This window comes from Amblyraja radiata, chromosome 2, assembly GCF_010909765.2.
Source record: "Amblyraja radiata isolate CabotCenter1 chromosome 2, sAmbRad1.1.pri, whole genome shotgun sequence".
NCBI classification, from domain to species: domain Eukaryota; kingdom Metazoa; phylum Chordata; class Chondrichthyes; order Rajiformes; family Rajidae; genus Amblyraja; species Amblyraja radiata.
Window position 1 is genome coordinate 27,601,321 of NC_045957.1, and position 23,175 is coordinate 27,624,495.

General features: G+C 46.0%; 1 protein-coding gene across 18 annotated transcripts in view; it reads right to left on the minus strand.

The window, feature by feature from the left end:
• Positions 1–23,175, minus strand: part of kmt2c (lysine methyltransferase 2C) — a 394,622-nt gene that overhangs the window by 84,583 nt on the left and 286,864 nt on the right. For 15 of the 18 annotated variants that reach the window (XM_033044025.1, XM_033044050.1, XM_033044059.1 and 12 more), the window contains 3 exons: positions 21,127–21,322; positions 2,866–2,970; positions 2,450–2,497 (listed from right to left, as the gene is read on the minus strand). In XM_033044025.1, coding sequence (XP_032899916.1) covers positions 2,450–2,497; positions 2,866–2,970; positions 21,127–21,322 — 349 coding nt within the window. The remainder of the gene's footprint in view (positions 1–2,449; positions 2,498–2,865; positions 2,971–21,126; positions 21,323–23,175) is intronic. The other 3 variants (XM_033044015.1, XM_033044086.1, XM_033044104.1) reach the window with 1 other exon arrangement.

Sequence of the window (23,175 nt, forward strand, 5' to 3'; positions counted from 1 at the left end):
TCAAATAACTATCCCAACTGCTCCCTATGAAATGTAATAACATTATCATTCTCAAATTTCACATAATTAATTGTGGAGGATATAGTTGGCTTAAACCTAACAGGATCATCTGCATAAATGCTGTGGATAGAAGAACACTCAGACGCTAGATATTCTGCAACAAACCACTTATCTCCTGACTTACAACGCTTTTCTATTTCCTTTCGGGCAAGTCAAGAGATTGATGGAATATTCTGCACTTTGCCTCTAAGTGCCGGTTCAACAACATTCAAGAGGTTGTTTTATTCAACATTCAGTGTGGAATATTATCTACAAAGTAGGTTTATTGTTTGGCATCACCCCAGCACTATATGGGCTTACCATTACAGAGCAAATTTCAACAACGTGCCAAGACTCCTTCAAAAATATCACCAAAGCCTGCAGCCTCCAATGCTTGCGAAGGAGGAGGGAAGCAGCTGCAAGTCCCTCTCCAAGGCATGCACCATTAAAATAGGGACTGTCCTCTGTCGCTGGATGAAAATCCTGGAACTCCAGACTAATAACACCATCACCACAAAGACTTCAATGGTTCTAGTAGGTGGCTCTTTGCCCCACCTGCTCAGACAGAGACAGCTCTATCTTTAGGCTGAACCATGGTAAAATAGAGGAGAACTGGCTAATTATAGATAAATAATCCCATTTGGAAAACAAATGCTTCTTAACTGTCGAGCCTTTTTCCCCCTTACATTATTTCTCACATCTTCAGAGCAGGGCTAATGATAACAGACTATATTATAAAGAAGAAATAGGAAACATGGTTCAAGAAATTTCAGGTCTTGATAATAATCAGCTACAGGGATGGGAAGCAAGGGTGATTGTACAGTTCCGTTCTTATTCCTTTTTCACATTTCCCTCAAACTCAGGGAATGGAAAATTCTTAAAAATGAACGGGAGCACAAATGGGGAAAATGTTATTTGTAAAAGCAATTAGTGTACATCACCAGAAAATATCCGAAGATTTGCAACTTATGCATCACCAGTCATTCTGGGGTAGGGGAGTGGAACTGATTGATGATTGAACAGACTTTCTAGAATTAAGAAAAGTGAGCTCATTGAAACGTACAATGCCTGACAGAGTCAGAGATACACAACAAGAAAACAGATGCTTAGGTTCATCAAGTCCATGCTGACCATCAACCATTACACTACCATCCCCCACCCTGATTTTGATCCACTCATCTATACACAAGGGGAATTAACAGTAGCCAATAAACTAACTAGCCTGCACATCTTTGGGATTTGTGAGGAAATCAGAGGACTCAGAAGAAACCCATGCAATCACAGGGAGAGTATGCAAACTCCACGCAGACAGTACCAAGGTCAGGATTGAACCTGGGTCTTTGCACTGTGCTGGTCGATGTAGGGATGACATCTAGAAACAGTGATCATAGCTTCAGAATAAGAGGTCAGCATGGGAGAACTACAGGAAAGTAACACTGAGATAAAAGATCAGACGGCCATGAGGAGCTGAATGGCTTCACCTACTTATGTTCTTGTGTCCCTCAAATTCAAGAATTTCCTGGCTGACCAGCACATTATTCAATGTTTTAATGTGCTGCTGTTTCTTCAGTAAAGTTTGGCTCAATGTCCCTGTCAATTTGAAGCATACGTTCTATAATTTTTCACATACATTAATTTCCTTCAGCTGCAGCCTCAGTTGCAGGTGCTTGGCATGTTCCTCATATTTTCCTACTTCCATTGCTAAAATTCACTTTCATTCCCCTTATACTGATCCTTTCTTGGTTATGGCAGTGAGCATAAACAGTTCACAAGTCGGGAATGCTGGCACGAACAGAGTTCCCACCCAGCAGAAGATGGCTGCAGCAGCTGCCAAATTCATCCTGCCGGTCTCCCAAACACTCAATCGTACATATGGGCCGAACATGTCGGCCTTTCTTAAGCTGGGGAGGTGCTGCATCAAGTACCATTGCCACAATCTCAGATTGTAGAATCAATCGTATTGTACAGGGCAGAAACAGGCCCTTTGGCCTAAATTAAGCTATTCCAATCAAGATGCCAATCTATGCTAGGCTCATCTGGCCGTGTTGATCCATATCCCTCTAAACTTTTCAAATCCATGTACCTGTACAATCCAGTACATGAAAGCCAAAATCAAGTTATTTGCAATATCAGGGCCACACACCCGCTTGGATATTACGGTCTTGTTTAAATTATCGAATCCATTTGAAGTCATAGCTATTCTACTGTTTGATGCTGATGCAAAAATACAGCTTACTCTTCAAGCAAACTAATGGCATGATAAAATTTGTTAGTGCAACAGGACAAACAAAGAACTTAAGAAATCAAAGGATTTCTCCAAAATGTGCATACATGCATGGACAGACATTATGTTTAATGAGACAGAAGCACCAGACATGAGACTATTGCTATCCACCATTTAGTCTCTTACCAAATGGAGATGGTGAATTCTCGATCTGGAAAGTGCATAAATCAAGACCTACAGGACCCAAACCAGATAAAATGGATAAATAACTGGGGGAATTAAAAGAAAACAAATAAAACTCAAATACAGTATAAGCAACTCAAGAGCATGCTTCAGGCATTGAGCAGTGGAGCATTAAGTAGCATAAGCACTGATTGTTAATGTCTTGGATAGCTGCATCATATAGCAAGCACAGCACACCACAGCAAAATATTGAAACAAAATAGGCACAAAAGATGAAGTAATTAAATAATAGCTAGAAAAGCGGCATTGAAAACCTAAATAAAATAACATGTTCAAACATCACAGATTCCATTTATTCTTCCACAGAACACTGGAAATGTCTGAGGTTGTTTGAGATTCAAAGTAGCGTCCAAACATACCTGACTCATCTCTTGCTTTTCCCAATTCATCAGAAAGCATTCCAAGGATATCATCTTCCGTGGTAAGGACTTCTGAGAGATCAGCAAGTGGATCATCTCCGTTACCTGCAGAGCAATCAATTAGCTCAAACATCACAGAAAAGGGTACAGATTTACATAACAACATATTTGTGGGATTTGCATATTGTTGCCAGGGGCCACATATTGTGCCCATACTTAGCTCGGCTCAACAAATTGGTGAACAACTTTCCTGAACCATTAACAGACCAGAATGGTTTCTGTGATGGTCTGTTAAAAGTCATACAGCATGGAAAGAAGCCCTTTGGCCAAACTCATCAATGCCAATCAAGATGCCCACAAACAGCTTACCGGTTCAATTCAGATTTCTATAGCACCGTTTCAGGTGGATTGAGTATATTGCCCTAAGACGTGTAGAAAGTCTCTTTGTGTTATTCCCTACATCAGTCGCTCATCTTGCTAGATTTTGTGAATACTGCAACATTTCTAATTGCCACCACAAAGAAGTCAAGAGATATTTCATAGATCACAAAACATAGAACAGAACAGAGCAGGAACTGGTCCTTCAGCCCACAACTCTGCCAAACATGATGCCTACATGTACTAATCTTTTTTGCATGCACATTATCCATATTCCTCCATTCCAAGCATATCCAAGTGTCTAGATAAAGGCCTCTTAAACACCACAATCATATTTGCTTCAAGCATCACACTTGGCAGTGTATTCCAGGAATCTACCACTCTCTGTAAAGAAATCTTCCCTGCACATCTCCTCATAACATTTCCACCCTCACCGTAAAGCTATAGCTAATACCTTATTAATCAGGCATCATCCTGGTAAATCTTTTCTGCACCTTCTGCACGCAATACTCTAAATGCATCCTATCTAAAGGTCTACAAAGCTGCAACATGACCACCTGACTACACTCAATGCCCCCTTGACTAATGAAGGCAAGCAAGCCATATACCTTCTTTACCATTTCATCTACTTAGGTTGCTACTTTCAGGGAGCATTGAACTTGGACTCCAAGATCTCACTGTACACCAGTGCTGTTTTGTCAAGGGTTCTGTCATTAATTGTATACTATTCCAGTACATTTGACCACCCAAAGCACAACACCACACATTTGCAGGGCTCTCACATAACTTTTTTTCTCTGATGCCAGCCGGTCAACCTCGGCAGCTTTTTAGGTTGCCAAATGACAGTTTAGGTGGTCATTTAAGACGGCTTACATGACGCGTGCGATAATGTGCTTGGACGAAGTGCGTAGTTAAGCCCCTGTCCCACTTACGTGTCCTTGGCACGCTAATTACGGGACCTCGTGGTCGCGTTGAGGCGCGAGGGTCCCGCAAAGGTCGCTCGCGACTTCATGCGTCCGCACAGCTGTCTGGAGCGCGTGACGTCATTTGAAGATGGACACAAAATTCAGGAGCAACTCAGCAGTACCGGCAGTCTGAAAGAAGGGCCTTGACCCGAAACGTCATCCATTCCTTCTCTCCAGAGATGCTGCCGGTCCCGCTGAGTTACTCCTGCATTTTGTGTCAATCTTCAATTTTCTTGGTCCCACTCTGGGAGTAGAAGTGGGGACGGATCCGGATTCGCAACGGCCATGAGCCCCAGGCCAAGCTCGGCGATCGTTTGCCTGCTTCTGCTGCTGTTGGAGGCGAGACGTTGCGTCGCGCCAGGGTCTTGGGCCTGTCCCACTTTGGCCGTCAGTTACGCAACAGGCCGGTGGCGCGCGAAGATTTCGTTCGCTACAAAATTTCGGAGCACGTGGCGATACCGCGCACAACTCCATACCCATCCACGCTTCTCAATGAGACCGGCCCCGCGTGGACACATGATGCCCGTGCGCCTCAACGCGACGACGAGGTAGCGTAATTTGCGTGCCAAGGACACGTAAGTGGGACAGGACCTTTACCAGTCGGAATTATGGTCAATGAAGCATTCACATATTATTTCTGCTTCAAATAAAGTCACAAACTAAACATATTCACCAATCAAGACATGGTATATATCACAATGACATGCAGCAAATTATAATACAGTATCTCATCTCTTTTTACACGTTGCAATGCATGCAATTTCTATTATTTCTTTCCACTTCCAAACAAAAATCTGGTTGGATTATTCAGCGTATGATCAACCTCGGTGAGACCAAGTGCAGGCTTGGCGATCGCTTCGCACAACACCTCCACTCAGTTCGCAATAACCAACCTGATCTCCTGGTGGCTCAGCACTTCAACTCCTCCTCCCATTCCGAATCCGACCTTTCTGTCCTGGGCCTCCTCCATGGCCAGTGAGGCCCACCGTAAATTGGAGAAGCAGCACCTCATATTTCGCTTGGGCAGTTTACTCCCCAGCGGTATGAACATTGACTTCTATAATTTCAGGTAGTCCCTGCTTTCTCCTCCGCTTCCCAGCTGTCCCTCCGCCCACTGTCTCGGCCTCTTCCTTTCGTCTTCCCGTCCCCCCCCCCCTCACATCAGTCGGAAGAAGGGTTTCGACCCGAAACGTCGCCTATTTCCTTCGCTCCATAAATGCTACCTCACTCGCTGAGTTTCTCCAGCATTTTTGTCTACCCATTCACACAACAGGGCTCGAAATTAACGGTTGCCCGGGTGCCAATGACCACTCAAAGCGCTGCCGGGCAACTAAACACCGAGTCATTTTGCCCGGCTTGGCAACCCGATACTGGTTTGTACCGAAGGTAGACACAAAAAACTCGAGTAACTCCGCGGGTCAGGCAGCATCTCTGGAGAGAAGGAACGCAATGTTTTGTGTCGGCGGTGACGGCTATATTGCATGGGAAAGATAGTAGGTGCGTGGTGATGAAGGGTCGCAGCGAATGACGGGCTCCGAACAGTGGCTCCATTCATCCTGCACAGACCCTCTGATCCACACAATACTGACCCTCCCCCCCCCCATTCATCCTGTGCTGATCTCCCCCCCCCCATCCATCATGTACTGATCCTCTCATTCAAGAGGAATGGGGGGGAACAGTCTGAAGAAGGATCTCGACCCGAAACGTTGCCTATTTCCTTCGCTCCATAGACGCTGTCCGCACCCGCTGAGTTTCTCCAGCACTTTTGTCTACCCCCACCCATCCCGTACTGAACCCCCCCATTCAACACCACTGACATCCCCCGTGCTCTCCCCTCACAATTTTACCTACTCCAACCAACACGTACTAATTCACCTGCCTCAATCCATCCATTCTGTACTGACTGCCTTCTAACCCCCCCCCCCCCCCCCCCCGCCATCTATCCACCCTGCACTGATTCACACACACACCCTTCCCTGACCCTATTGTCCTAGGAACTTCTTCAGAGCGAATATTGACTATGTTTGATAACGGAATGCAATCAAATGTGTTTTAATTCCCAATGTTATTATTTGTTTTAATCCATAAAGATGGATTAATTAAATTGTGAACACGTGAAACATTAAAACCGCAGTGTTTGATTGTCACTGCTACCATTGACACGTTATTACAGAATTCATTTTAACGGCAAATCAATGCTCCTAATATGGAGTATCAGTACTGTAGTTATTTAATGAGCAACATTCACAACTATACGTACGCATATATGTCACCATGGTCCAGGATTTATTGACACAGGTTAATCATACGCTGAATAATCCAACCACATTTTTGTTTGGAAGTGGAAAGAACTAATAGAAATTGCTTTCATTGCAATGTGTAAAAAGAGTTGAGATACTGTCTTATAATTTTGCTGCATGTCATTGTGGGATATATCATGTCTTGATTGGTGAATGTTTAGTTTGTGATTTTATTTGAAGCATAAATAATATGTGAATGCTTCATTGAGTATAATTCTGACTTGTAACTACGCGCTTCGTCCGAGCACATTATCGCACGCGTCATGCAAGCCATCTTAAATGACCACCTAAACTGTCATGTGGCAACTTAAAAAGCTGCCAAGGTTGCCCGGCTGATAACAGGAAAAAAAGTTAAGCGAGAGCCCTGCACAAGTTCTGTTATCCCACTTTCCTCACCCACTCCCTACACATTAGGGGCAATTTTACAGAGACAAGTTAACCAACAAAGCCAATGCGTCTTTGGGATGTGGGAGGAAACCCACACGCTTGCAGGGAGAATGTGCAAATTCAACACAGACTGTGCCCGAGGACAGGATCGAACACAGATCTCTGGCGTGTGAGGCAGCAAGTCCACCAGCTGTGCCACTATATTTTATTTTCCAACACACAAAAAATTATACGTTGATAAACTTGACAAAAAAAAGAAACTATCCATTTTCAGTCTTAAATTTCTAAGTGACGCTATGTCCCCCTTTACAGCTACTGTATGTTTTAATTCAGTTCAAGACTATGGGGCAGTACATTGGCCATAAAGTTGCTGCCTAAAATTGCCAGAGACCCGGAATTGATCCTGAATATAGGTGCTGTCTGTATGGAGTTTGCAACTTTTCCCTTTGATGGCATGGGTTTTCTCCGGGTGCTCTTGTTTCCTTCCACATTCCAAAGGTGTGCAGGAACCTTTTTCAGACCCAACCCAAAACGTAATATTTTCCTTTTGTCCAGAGATTCTGTCTGACCTGTTGAGTTACTCCAGCTTTTTGTGTCTATCTTCAGTTTAAACCAGCATCTGCAGTTCCTTCCTACACACACGATACTATACGATAGAACTTTATTAATCCCAGGAGGGAAATTGTGTGTGTGTGTGTGTGTGTGGGTATATACATTATACACACAGACACACGTATGTATGTATGTATGTATGTATATATAGTTATATATTCGTATATAAATATACACTGTTTTGTTTTCTCGTTTATAACATTGTTTACAGAGCACTATGTTTACATATTCTGTTGTGCTGCTGCAAGTAAGGATTTCATTGTTCGAACTGGGACGTGAGAGAATAAAACACTCTTGACTTACGTCGCTAATGTGTGGGTGATCGGTGGTCGGCATGGAATCGGTAGGCCGAAGGGCCGGTTTCCACGCTGCATCTTTAAAACACTAAAACCAGAGGAAATCTAAAGAAGGGTCTCTACCCGAAACATCACCCAATTTCTTCTATCCAGAGCTGCTGGCTGCTCCATGGAGTTCCCCCGCACAATTAAAGCATGGAATAGTCTTCACCCTACAATAGTTACCCAACCAGATGCAACTAAATTTATGGTAGTTCTTTTTTCCCAAGAACCCTTTTTTGCTTAGAGTCAAGAGAGTTTTATTGTCATGTGTCCCAGATAGGACAATGAAATTCTTGCTTGCTGCAGCACAACAGAATATGTAAACATAATACAGAACAGGAGATACAAGTTCAGTGTGTCTATATACCACAGACCATATATATACACAATAAATAAATAGATAAAGTGCAATAGGCTGTTATTTTTCAGTGTTTGGAGTTTGGTGGCGGTGGGTCCACTCCAGTTTAAATTCCATTTGGAATATTTTTGGAGGACCAGGAAACCAAGAAGCAAGAGTTACTCCAGGGAGTTACTCCAGCTCCAGGGAGTGATTCTGCGTTGGTTTTCAGCGGTCACGGCGAGGTGGCCAGATCTCCCACAATGCAAAGGGAGGAGAAAGTGCCCGACGCAGACCAGTTGCCGTGGCAGTGCGCATGTGCAGGGCGGCACATGCGCACAACCACGGCCGATGATGTGCTGGCCGTGGTTGTGTGCATGTGCAGGGGGAGGATGTGCAGGCCGTGGCATGTGTGAGGTGGCCAGCCGTGCTGGCGGATGAGGAGCGAGCGGGGAGCGGGCCCCTGACGGCCCGGACAGCGGGCGGAGACGGAGAGTGACAGAGAGAGAGATAGAGAGGGGGGACCGCTCAGAGTTGAACGATAGGTGTCCCAGGTGCTTACCAAGCCAGGCAAAATGGCATGGCTTTTAGGTTGCCCGGCGGGACTTTAGGTTGCCATTGGCACCCGGGCAACTGTCAATTTCGAGCCCCGACTTGGCCAGGTTAAACTCCATTTGCCATTTCTCCATCCAAATCTATAACTGACCTATATCCTTTTGACAGCCTACTTTGCCAAATTTTATGTTGTCTGCAAACTTACAAATGAACCCATCTACATTTTTTCCATAATTTAATTATATCACCTGCAGAACACTATGGTCATAGACCTCCAGCCAGAATAACACCCCTTTCACCACTTCCCTGTCTTCAATGGGTAAGCCAGTCTGAATCCAAATCATTATGGATCCCATGCATCTTAATCGCCTGAATGAGCTTACGAGGAACTTTATCAAATGCCTTACTAAAATCCATGTAGACAACATCCACTGCCCGACCCTCATCAATTACCTTTGTTACCTCCTCAAAAAACGAAATTGCGTTTATAAGACATGACATGCTGCGTAGAGAACCATGCTGACTATCCTTAATTAGCCCATTCACGTCCAAATGTGAGGATCTCCAGGACCTCACCCTGGCTATAGTGAGTATAATTTTCTTCAAGGCTCCAGCAATTTCCTATCTTGCCTCACAATAAATGGGGATAGATCCCATCAGTCCCTGTGGGCTCAGCAACTGCAATGCTCTTCAAGAAATCCATGACCACCCCCCTCCTTGATCTCAAACTGCTCTAGTTTATTAGTACGTTCCACACTGATCTCACTATCTACCATGACCTTCCCCTTGATGATTACTGATGATAGTACCTCACCTGCATCCTCTGACTCCAATCACAAATTCCCTCCTTTAGCGGTCTTATTCTCTTCCTAGTCACACTCTTGTTATTAATTTGTATATAAACGCCACGGGGTTCCCTTTAATCATCCTTGCCAATGACATTTCATGGCACCTTCTGGGCCCTCTTAATTCTCTGCTTGAGTTATTTTCTGCTTTTTAAATTCTTCAAAGCGCTGTCTGATTTAGTGTTCCTAAATCTTACACATGCTTCCTTTTCTTTTTGATCAAACGTACAACCTCTCCCATCATCCAAGGTTCCCTCACCTTGTCAACCTTGTCTCTCCCCCATACTGGAACATCCAGGAACTGCACTGATCAGCCAATCTTTAAACGACACAGACTTGTCCAAGTCAGATGTAGATTTGCCCAATGACACCTGCTCCCAGTTTTCCCTCCCTAGCTTCTGCTTGTTATGATTTGTCCTACCCCAATTTAGTATTTTTCCCTCTTCCTACCCCTCAGGTCCAAACATCTATCTATCTATCTATCTAATATATAAAACTGTGTGCCTGTCGCCTGCCGTCCGTCTGGCTGCCTTTCTTCCTTTTGATTCGTTTCCATCGTGTGATGTCACAATGCCCAATGCTCGCAGATGTCCAATCACAATGCCCAATGCTCGCAGATGTCCAATCGGAATGGATCCATTTACATGGACGGCTGCCGGCTGCATTTCTTCCTTTGATTCACTGCAACTCCGAAACCAGACGCAGAATCCATTTCGGTAGAGATTTCACTTTTCTTTCTAAGTATCCGCCCCTCATTACATTTCGTCGTGCTTAAGTACACGTTTTTAATCAAATCCTTCCCCCCCCCCCCCCCAATATTTCAAAAATAAACTGGCTTCTCACCCATAGAAGCAGCACCAGCCCCTGGTGAACGTTCCATCGTGTGATGTCACAATGCCCGATGCTCACAGATGTCCAATCGGAATGGATTCATTTACATATACCTTTGCAGGAGCCCCAGCCCCTGGTGAACGTTCCATTGTGTGATGTCACAATGCCCAATGTTCACATATGTCCAATCGGAACTTAAGAGGGAGTTAGATGTGGCCCTTGTGGCTAAAGGGATCAGGGGATATGGAGAGAAGGCAGGTACAGGATACTGAGTTGGATGATCAGCCATGATCATAATGAATGGTGGTGCAGGCTCAAAGGGCCGAATGGCCTACTCCTGCACATAATTTCTGTTTCTATGTTTCCCTCTCCTCACCCCTCCCTCTCCCACCCATCCCTCTCTCCCCCACCCCCCTTCCCTCTCTACCCCACCCCCTTCCCTCTCTCCCCACGCCTTCCCCTACCCCTCTGTCCCTCTTCCACCACTCCCCCTACCCCTCCCTCCCCACTCTTCCACTTCTCTCCCCTTACCCCACCCCTCTCCCTCCCCCACCCCTCTCTTCCCCTCCCTTTTCCTCTCTCCCCCACCCCTTCCTCTTACCCCTGTTCCTCTTCCACCACTCCCCCGTCCCTCTTCCACCACTCCCGCTACCCCTCCCTCCCCCCCTCCCCACTCTTGCACTTCTCTCCACCCCCCTCCCTCTCCTCACCCCTCTCCCTCTCCCCCACCCCCTTCCCTCTCTCCCCCCGCCCCTTCCCCCTATCCCTCTGTCCGTCTTCCATTACTCCCCCTACCCCTCTCCTCCTCCCTCCCCACTCTTCCACTTCTCTCCCCCCACCCCCTCCACTCTCCCTCCCCACTCTTTCCCCTCTCTCCCCATCCCCCCTCCCCCACATCTCTCTCCCCATCCCCCTCTCTCACCCCCTACCCCGCACTCCTTTCTCTCCCAAATCTGTCCCGTTTCCTCCTCCTCCTCTCCCCTCCCTCCCCTCTTCTCACCCCCCTCCCCCCACCTGTGTGTTTGGGGGGTGGTTAATGTGAGTGTGATGCCGCAGCCCCCCCCCCCCCCCAACCAATATTTCAAAAAATACAGGCTTCTCACCCATAGAATCAGCCCCAGCCCCTGGTGAACGATCCATTGTGTGATGTCACAATGCCCAATGCTCACATATGTCCAATCGGAATGGATCCATTTACATATGCCTTTGCAGGAGCCCCAGCCCCTGGTGAACGTTCCATCGTGTGATGTCACAATGCCCAATGCTCAAAGACATTCTTGCCATAGTGGGAGTACAGAGAAGGTTCACCAGACTGATTCCTGGGATGTCAGGACTTTCATATGAATAAAGACTGGATAGACTCAGCTTGTACTCGCTAGATTTTAGAAGATTGAGGGGGTCTCTTATAGACTTACAAAATTCTTAAGGGTTTGGACAGACTAGATGCAGGAAGATTGTTCCAGATGTTGGGGAAGTCCAGAACAAGGGGTCACAGTTTAAGGATAAGGGGTAAATCTTTTAGGACCGAGATGAGAAAAACATTTTTCACACAGAGAGTGGTGAATCTCTGGAATTCACTGGCACAGAAGGTAGTTGAGGCCAGTTCATTGGCTATATTTAAGAGGGAGTTAGATCTGGCTCTTGTGGCTAAAGGGATCAGGGGGTATGGAGAGAAGGCAGGTACAGGATACTGAGTTGGATGATCAGCCATGATCATATTGAATGGTGGTGCAGGCTCGTAGGGCCGAATGGCCTACTCCTGCACTTAATTTCTATGTTTCCCTCTCCTCACCCCTCTCCCTCTCCCACCCATCCCTCTCTCCCCCACCCCCCTTCCCTCTCTACCCCACCCTCTTCCCTCTCTCCCCCCGCCCCCTTCCCCCATACCGCTCTGTCCCTCTTCCACCACTCCCCGTACCCCTCCCTCCCCACTCTTCCACTTCTCTCCCCTTACCCCACCCCTCTTCCTCCCCCACCCCTCCCTTCCCCTCTCTCCCCCTACCCCTCTGTTCCTCTTCCACCACTCCCCCGTCCCTCTTCCACCCTCCCTCCCCACTCCTCCCCCTCTCCTCATCCCTCCCCCACCCCCCTTCACTCTCTCCCCCACCCCCCTTCCCTCTCTACCCCACCTCCTTCCCTCTCTCCCCCCGCCCCCTTCCCCCTACCCCTCTGTCCCTCTTCCATCACTCCCCCTCCCCCTCTCCTCCTCCCTCCCCACTCTTCCTCTTCTCTCCCCCCTTCCCCCTCCACTCTCCCCACTCCTTCCCCTCTCTCCCCCCACCTCTCCCTCCCCTCCCTCCCCACATCTCTCTCCCCATCCCCCTCTCTCACCCCATACTCCGCTCTCCTTTCCCTCCCAAATCTGTCCCGTTTCCTCCTCCTCCTCTCCCCTCCCTCCCCTCTTCTCATCCCCCTCCCCCCACCTGTGTGTTTGGGGGGTGGTTAATGTGAGTGTGATGCCGCAGCCCCCCCCCCCCCCCCCCCCCCCGCAAACGCCGTTGGGGAAACAGACCCAACGGGTCTGCACTTGGTCTAGTTATATATTAAAACTGTGTGCCTGCCGCCTGCCGTCCGTCCGTCCGGCTGCCGCCTGCCTTTCTTCCTTTTGATTCGTTCCATCGTGTGATGTCACAATGCCCAATGTTCACATATGTCCAATCGGAATGGATCCATTTACATATGCCTTTGCAGGAGCCCCAGCCCATGGTGAACGTTCCATTGTGTGATGTCACAATGCCCAATGCTCAAAGACATTCTTGCCATAGAGGGAGTACAGAGAAGGTTCACCCGACTGATTCCTGAGATGTCAGGACTTTCATATGAAGAAAGACTGGATAGACTCGGCTTGTACTCGCTAGATTTTAGAAGATTGAGGGGGGATCTTATAGAAACCGATGTTGGGGAAGTCCAGAACAAGGGGTCACAGTTTAAGGATAAGGGGGAAATCTTCTAGGACCGAGATGAGAAAAACATTTTACACACAGAGAGTGGTGAATCTCTGGAATTCACTGCCACAGAAGGTAGTTGAGGCCTGTTCATTGGCTATATTTAAGAGGGAGTTAGATGTGGCCCTTGTGGCTAAAGGGATCAGGGGGTGTGGAGAGAAGGCAGGTACAGGATACTGAGTTGGATGATCAGCCATGATCATATTGACTGGAGGTGCAGGCTCGGAGGGCCGAATGGCCTACTCCTGCACCTGATTTCTATGTTTTAAGTTTCCCTCTTCTCACCCCTCTCCCTCTCTCCCCCACCCCCCTTCACTCTCTACCCTATCCCCTTCCCTCTCTCCCCCCACCCCCTTCCCCCTACCCCTCTGTCCCTCTTCCACCACTCCCCCTCCCTCCCCGCTCTTCCACTTCTCTCCCTCACCTCACCCCTTTCCCTCCCCCACCCCTCTCCCCCTCCCTCCCCTCTCCACCCCCACCCCTTCCCCCTACCCCTCACCCTCCCCACTCTTCTACCTCTCCCCCCTCCCACTATCCCTCCCCACTCTCCCCCCACCTCTCTCCCCCTCCCTCCACATTCTTCCCCCTCCCTCCACACTCTTACCCCTCCCTCCTCCTCTCCGTCCCCATCCCTCCCCCCCACATCTCTCTCCCCTCCCCATCCCTCTCTCCTCCCTCTCTTCCACTTCACTTCTCTCCCCCCTTCCCCCTCCACTCTCCCTCCCCACTCTTTCCCCTCTCTCCACCCACCCCTCTCCACTTCCCTCCCTCCCTCCTCCCCTCCCTCCCCATCCCCCCCTCCCTCCCCATCACCCACATCTCTCTCCCCATCCCCCTCTCTCACCCCCTACATTTCGTCGTGTTTATGTACACATTTTTAATCAAATCCTTCTCCCCCCCCTCACCCCAATATTAAAAAAAAAACTGGCTTCTCACCCATAGAAGCAGCCCCAGCCCCAGCCCCTGGTGAACGTTCCATCGTGTGATGTCACAATGCCCGATGCTCACAGATGTCCAATCGGAATGGATCATTTACATATGCCTTTGCAGGACACCCAGCCCATGGTGAACGTTCCATTGTGTGATGTCACAATGCCCAATGTTCACATATGTCCAATCGGAATGGATTCATTTACATATGCCTTTGCAGGAGCCCCAGCCCCTGGTGGACGTTCCATCGTGTGATGTCACAATGCCCAATGCTCAAAGACATTCTTGCCATAGAGGGCAGAGAGAAGGTTCACCAGACTGATTCCTGGGATGTCAGGACTTTCATATGAATAAAGACTGGATAGAATGATTACATTTCGTCGTGTTTATGTACACATTTTTAATACAATCCTCCCCCTCCCCCCCCCCCCCCCCCCCCCCCAATATTTCAACAAAAAAAAACTGGCTTCTCACCCATAGAAGCAGCCCCAGCCCCAGCCCTGGAGAACGTTCCATTGTGTGATGTCACAATGCCCAATGCTCAAAGACATTCTTGCCATAGAGGGAGTACAGAGAAGGTTTACCAGACTGATTCCTGGGATGTCAGGACTTTCATATGAATAAAGACTGGATAGACTCGGCTTGTACTCGCTAGATTTTAGAAGATTGAGGGGGATCTTATAGAAACTTACAACATTCTTAAGGGGTTGGACAGGCTAGATGCAGGAAGATTGTTCCAGATGTTGGGGAAGTCCAGAACAAGGGGTCACAGTTTAAGGATAAGGGGGGAAATCCTTTAGGACTGAGATGAGAAAAACATTTTTCACAGAGATTGGTAAATCTCTGGAATTCTCTGCCACAGAAGGTAGTACCCCTACCCCACTCTACTTTCCCTCCCAAATCTCTCCTGTTTCCTCCTCCTCCTCTCCCCTCTTCTCACCCTCCCCTCTCCCAACCCCGTTTCCCTCTCCCCCACTCCCCCCACCTGTGTGTTTGGGGGGTGGTTAGTGTGAGTGTAATGCTGCAGCCCCCCCCACAAACGCACGTTGGGGAAACAGACCCAACGGGTCTGCACTTGGTCTAGTAGTAATTTATAACTATATTAACACTTAGATGGTTTAAATAATGTGAGCTTGCAATTAATGACTAAGTCAAAATGAAACAGAAGGGGATTGGTGTGATACAATAAGAAAAAGTAGCTTTACATAAAAACATTACAATAAAGAGGATTTTGTGAAACATAATAAACTGAGAAGAGCCTTATACATCTAAATTTAAGACTTCCTCAGTAGTATTTGAATGGGGGCTAGCCACTGTGATACATGACTCTCTGCTGAACCAGGCAGTTAAAGGATGTAGCAAGTCAACTTTTATACTAAAGTGACACAATTAACCAAAGATCATAGAGATGGTCCACTCCTGCAAAATCCAATGGACTGACGTGTAGTAAGCATCGGAGCGTAACTTCCACCATGTCAGTAGACCCGACCCGACTTCAGTTATGCCTCTCGCAGTGTAATGAGCGTTGCGGGGGAACAGTTTGCGTGTTTTTAAATGTTTTAATTTTTTTTTAAATTTTCCTTTTAAATGCAGTAAACCTCATCACTGTCAGCACTGCCCTGGTCGCTATTTGCTGAAGTAAGTGTGTGTGTGGAAACTTGCGTGATTGTTAATCTGACTGGAAGCCAAATCTGACTGGACACACGCTAATACACACAAAAATGGCACATACCTTGTACAGGGAGGAACTGCAGATGCTGGTTTAAACTGAAGACAGACATAAAAGGCTGGAGAAAATCAGTGGATCAGGCAGCATCTCTAGAGAAAAGGAATAGGTGATATTTCGGGTCGACTTTTTCGATAGCTGCCATGACCCGTTTGATGTCATCCTTCGCCCTGCTCCTGGTCTCGGCCCACATCGATCCGCCGGACATGCTGTGTGTGTGTGTGTGTGTGTGTGTGTGTGTTTGTTTGGCGGAGTCTGAGGGGAGAAGTGCCGGCACCAAGAGCGAGCGAACGCGCGGACAGACGGACGAAAGCAAAGTTCATAGAGCGGCATAGGTGACCTCTCGGGTCGAGACCCTTCTTCATACTGACAGTCATGGGAAACGGGAGATATAGGCATATCTTCCATTCATTTGTCCTTAGTACCGTCAATATCTCTTGTTCCTCTTTCCCCTGACTCAGACTGAAGAAGGGTCTCAACCCAAAATGTCACCTATTCCGCTCTATGATCGTTGCTTTCGTCCGTCTGTCCGCGTGCTCTGGGTGCCGGTGCTTCTCCACTCAGATTCCGCCAAACACACACACACACAGCATGTCCGGCAGATTGGTGCAGGGCGAAGGATGGCATTAAACGGGTCGTGGCAGCAATCGAAAAAGTACGGAAATGGTAAGGGGGAAATTTAAAACAAACACCCGAAGGAAATAGATGTTTAACAAAAAAAAGAGGGGGGGGGGGGCGGCGATCGCTCCGTGTCTGTGTCAGAAGGAAAGGGGGGGGGGTTTGGGGAAGGATGGTTTGAGTTCCTCTTTCCCCTGACTCAGTCTGAAGACGGGTCTCGACCCGAAATGTTACCTATTCCTTTTGTCCAGAAATGCCGCCCGACCCGCTGCATTTTGTGTCTATCCTTTAATCTCTCAGCCTGATATAGCAGAATCTCCCTGAATTAGCTTGATACCATGACGGTAGCCGGTTACGGAAATGGCGCTGAAGTTTACCCATCACCTACTACGGCTTTTTCGCGGAGTGAACCATCTTGCTCCGCTCTATGATCTTTGCAATTAACATTCTAGAGAGGGAAGGATGGACAGCTGGGTGATAGCAGTTTAATGATTAAATATGACACCATATGGCCTTTACCAACAAAAAAAAAATCAATATCCAGTTAGGCGTTCCTGGAAGGAGAGAGCACAGATAAATCAATGGGGATTTGCAGTGAAGAAAAGCAGCTAAAGGCCAACACAGAAAAAAAAACTAAGGGAATCCTATTTATGCAAGTCAAGAACACTTCCAGGATTATGAAGCATAGATGTGGGTACCCTAAGTGTGACACTGGCCGACACAGTGGCACAGTGGTAGAGTTGCTGCCTCACAGCGCCAGTCACCTGGGTTCCATCCTCACTACAGGTTCTGTCTGTACAGAGTTTGCACGTTCTGCCTGTGACTGTGTGGGTTTCCTCCAGGTGCTCCAGTTTCCTTTCACATTCCAATGACATGCGGGTTTATAGGTTAATTGGCTTCTATAAACTGTCTGTAGAGTTAACGTTAGAAATAGTGCACAGGTGATCGCTGCTCGGTGTGGACTTGGTGGGCTGAAGGGCCTGTTTCCACGCTGTATCACTTAACTAAACTATTAGAAATAAGTTAGACAAAGATGAGAAAAAGGTGATTACAATTACTGGGTCTGCGGTCGAATCTGATAAGACTAATTACAGAAAGACCTTGACAATACATGCACACTGGTAAAATAGTGTCACACTTTCTTCTTCTGCTACCATCAGGAAAAAGGTGCAGGAGCCCAAGAACCACTATCTCCAAGTTCAATAATAGCATCACCATTCAGCTTCTCGAACCACCGTGAACAACCCTACCCACAACCTCACGTCAACCTTACCAACCACTATGGATGCTGCACTACTACAGTTGCTCTGCGTACTTTTGTTTTTGCTCTATAATGGTCTGGTTTACTTCGAATAACTAGGTCAGTTTTATATTTATTGTTGTTGTTCTTTCGCATGATGTGCTTGTAGAGCTGCAGCAAGTAACATTGTTATTGTTCCAGTTCATATCTGGTGCATACTAAAACTAAACATTTTCTGTCTCCCAGGTCATTTGAATGTAATTATACTCTGTTTATAGGAAAACAAGGGAAAATACTTAATGAACTAGCTAGGTAGAGGCTGATAGCTCTGCAATGACGAAGGACATGACATTATCCACATCCATCCATTGTGCAAATGGAGTGAACATTAATTATAGATAATCTGCACCCATTATAATGAAGTACAGTGTTTTTGAAAAGCACACGATAAATGCTGCATTCAATTCTGACTAAAGCACAAAGGAAAAATCTAAACGCTAAATCAGAGAACATACATTATTCTTGGTAAAAGGAAATTTAAATGAAGGATAAGAAAAAAATATTTTATCATGGGTGCGACTTCAGAGACGTACATGCAAAATGGTTGAAGCTATGTTTCGGAGTAATAACATATGACAAGCAGGCCACCAGCATAATTAAGGATTAGTCGCACCCTGGCCACTTCCTCATCTCCCCTCTCCCATCGGGCAAAAGGTATAGAAGTGTGAACTGCAAGCCTCCAGATTCAAGGGCAGTTTCTTCACAGCTGTTATCAGGCAACTGAACCATCCTACAAACAACCAGAGAGCGGTCCTGAACTACTATCAACCTAATTGGAAACGCTCAGACTATCTTTTATTGGACTTTACTGGCTTTATTCTGCACTGAACATTGCATTGACCTCAGTACATGTGATAATAAACTAAACTCAAACTCTCATGTTCCTTCCAGGTTCTATCCTGACCTCCTGGTTCTGTCGGAGTTTGAACATTCTCCCTGTACACGGATGGGTTTCCTCCATACTCAGCTGTCCTCCCATTCTTTTATAAAACTTTGATTAGACCACATTTGGAGTACTGTGTGCACTTCTCATCCCCCCCATTACAGGAAGAATGTGGAGGTTTTGGAGTGGGCGCAGAAGATGTTTACCAGGATGCTGCTTGAATTGGAAGATAATAGCTCCAAGGACAACCTTGGATTGTTTCTCTGGATCATTGGAGGGCGAGGGGAAACCTAACAGGTTTATGAAATTATGAGAGGGATAGATAGGGCAGATAGTTAGAATCTTTTCCCCAAGATGGAAATTACATAAACTAGAGGATTTAGTTTTAAAGGGCCTGGACGTGCAGCTGGGGCTGGTGGTGAAAGCAGAAAGTGGCCTTAAGAGACTCTTAAGCATGAATATACAGGGAATGGAAGGATATGGATCACAAGCAGGCAGAAGGGTTTAGTTCAATTCGTCATCAGCAAAGATAAAGTGAGCCGAAAGGCTAGTCCCTGTGCTGTAGCTTGGTTATGTGTAGTCACTCTCAAAGATGACTGGAAGTTAAGTTAAGTTAAATGCCTACTATAAATTCTTCGTATAGTAGATATGTGAGAGAGAATAGGTTACAGGAAGATAAGTAGAGGAATGAGATTGCTGGGTTTTTCTGAGAATGGCAGCATCTCTGGAGAAAAGGAATAGGTGTATTTCGGGTCAGAACCCTTCTTCAGATTCCATGTCTAATAAAAACCTACTGATTATACGTCTATTACAAAACTACTGACGAACATCTATTACAAACTGTCGGAAGAAGGGTTCCAACCCGAAAGTTCAGCTATTCCTTTTCTGCAGTGATGCTCCCTGACCTGCTGAGTTACTTCAGCATTTTGTGATTGCGATTCCAGAAGTACTCAGCAAGCTTTTATGGTGAGCCACATTGTTTACATGTCCAATGCAAAACTCCCAAAAAAGATACATTGCACCGAGCTCCATCAGAGCAAGAAATTAATGGAATGGCAGAGGAAACGTTTAAAGGATAGAGCTTATTGCACTGAGTCTCCTCATTAAAGGAATTCAGATCCAGTAATGACAGAAGAAGGGCCACCATCTCTCACTTTACGACATACCCACTGTCCTAGTCGAAAGATGGGCCCTGACCCAAAACATCACTTATCCATGTTCTCCAGAGATGCTGCCTGAAGCAGAATTACTCCATTCAAGGACCCAAGCTGTCTTTCCAGGTGCGGCAGAGGTTCACCTGCACCTCCTCCAACCTCATCTATTGCATCCGCTGCTCTAGGTGTCAGCTGCTGTACATCGGTGAGACCAGGCGTAGGCTTGGCGATCGCTTCGCCCAACACCTCCGCTCAGTTCGCAATAACCAACCTGATCTCCCGGTGGCTCAACACTTCAACTCCCCCTCCCATTCCGAATCCGACCTTTCTGTCCTGGGCCTCCTCCATGGCCACAGTGAGGCCCACCGTAAATTGGAGGAGCAGCACCTCATATTTCGCTTGGGCAGATTACACTCCAGTGGTATGAACAATGACTTCTCCAATTTTAGGTAGTCCCTGCTTTCTCCTCCCCTTCCCTGCTCTCCCTCAGCCCACTGTCTCCGCCTCTTCCTTTCTTCTTCCCGCGCCCCCCCCTCCACCCTCACATCAGTCTGAAGAAGGGTCTCGACCCGAAACATTGCCTATTTCCTTCGCTCCATAGATGCTGCCTCACCCGCTGAGTTTCTCCAGCATTTTTAACTACCAGCAGAATTACTCCAGCACTTTGTGTCTTTTTTTTTGTAAACCAGCAACTGCAGTGCCTTGTACCAACTGACAACATTCTCCTGTGCCATTTGTAGTAGAGTCTGCAGGTCCTAAATTGTTGTCTATTTGCTGCAGATAAATTCTCAGATCTGGAGCGGAAGGAAGTCATTCTTGACTCAAAGGACTATTTATATAGTAGCAGTAATGGTGAGATGGTAAATAAAACCCTGGAATCATGAGAGACATAATTAAATGGTGTAATGTGGATAGTGTAGATTTACTTAGAAAAAAACAAATGAGTAATACAGTGGATGAATACAGAGTGTACAAGAGGGAAATTGAGACTATTTTCCATATCAATACGACAACACAACTCTGTAATAGTGCACCAGCATGGTGCAATGGTGCAAGAGGAAACGGGCAATGTTATGTTCTGCATTATACAAGCAAAGAGTGGATTTATTTTTTTCCTTTTCCATGGTTAGCATTGATGTTTTAAGATCCATACATACCTTGTCCACCTGGTTGTTTTGTCAATACTTGTGCGGCAGCTGAACTCAACAGTGGGTCAGAGGAAGGATTCAGGAAGTTCATGTTCACATTTGGTACTCTGTTTGGTAACCGTGAAGATTCATCATCAGACAGGGCATCCAAAATTGACTTACTCTGTCGACTCGTATGCAGTAAATGTTTTCCAAAGAAAGCTTCCTGAGAAAGGAGTACACAGAAAAAATAGACATTATAGTCACTGCACTTCAAAATTGTTCTTTTAGTGTAATAAAAAGGAACTGCAGATGCTGGTTTATACCAAAGATAGACACAAAATGCTGGAGTAACTCAGCGGGTCAGGCAGCATAATCGGAGAAAATGGATAGGTATCATTTCAGGTCGGGACCCTTCTTCAGACTTCTGATGAAGGGACCCGACCTGAAAGGTCACCTATTTATTTTCTCCAGAGATGCTGCCTGACCTCTAAGTTACTTCAGCATTTTGTGTCTATCTTTGATTATTTAGTGACTTGATTGATGATGTGAAGCCAAACTTCTGTTTCTTTTTCAAATTGAATCACCGCGAAAAGTATTTATATTTCAATGTTAAATTGCAAAGGTGAACTTTTGGCAAATGTTTTAACTATCAGAAATCAACAAGAGTACTGAAAATCTGGAATAAAACAAAATAGCTGGAGATAGCGGTCAGTAACATCAAAGAAAGAGGAATCAGGGTTGCCGTTTCAGGTCAAAGATCTTACATTGATATTGTTGGAGTTCTGAAAGGGGCTATCAGGATCACTACCAGAAAATCAGGCTGATCAAGGCTTTTTCGTTTATTTGCGTTTGTTTGAGCATCCAAACAATTATAGATCGTACAGAAGGAATGAGTCATTGCATGGCTCGTCACATATCATACACCCGCTCCTACAGTACTCATTAAGGTAATGGATATCAGTACAAAGGGATGCACTTCTCTACTTTAGGCGCAAAATGGCCTGATTTCTAAACTGAAGTAAATTCTATGCAAGAATGGCAGTACAAAGCTGGCCAAGGGTGCATTGTGGTGACTGCACTCAATTTGACAGTCTGTATCAGGTTATCTATATTACTGGCTGAGATGTGTAGAAGTGCTTCAAGTATCAGTCAACAATCAGCCAAAATAGAGCAATAGTAAATCTACCCAATATCTTAAAATGTCAGGGGTTACATAGGAAAAAAAATGTTGTGTATTTTATAAAGATTCAACACAATTGTAAATGTAAATGAATGATAAATAACTGTCCTTTCACAAGTTATCAGAGGCCCAATTGGCCAAATAGATAATAGGCACCATAACATTTTATAAAATCTGTTGGTAAATATTTTACCAATATTAAGCAACAGAAGATAACTAAAAAGGTAATACGGGGATAAAAGATGAGGTACGAAGGTAAGCTAGCCAAGAATATAAAGGAGGATAGTAAAAGCTTCTTTAGGTATGTGAAGAGGAAAAAAATAGTTAAGACCAAAGTTAGACCAATGAAGACTGAAAAAGGTGAATTTATTACTGGGAACAAGGAAATAGCAGATGAGTTGAACAGGTACTTTGGATCTGTCTTCACTAAGGAGGACACAAACAGTCTCCCTGATGTACTAGTGGCCAGAGGACCTAGGGTGACGGAGGAACTGAAGGAAATTCACATTTGGCAAGGAAATGGTGTTGGGTAGACTGATGGGACTGAAGGCTGATAAATCCCCAGGGCCTGATGGTCTGCATCCCAGGGTACTTAAGGAAGTGGCTCTAGAAATGGTGGATGTATTGGTGATCATTTTCCAATTGTAATTGTAATTGTTATATGGTTATATAGGTAGATGGGACTAGGGGAAAATAAATGTTCGGCACGGACTTGAAGGGCCGAGATGGCCTGTTTCCGTGCTGTAATTGTTATATGGTAATGTTCTATAGATTCAGGATCAGTTCCTGTGGATTGGAGGGTAGCTAATGTTATCCCACTTTTTAAGAAAGGTGGGAGAAGGAAAACAGGAATTATAGACCAGTTAGCCTGACAATGGTGGGGAAGATGCTGGATC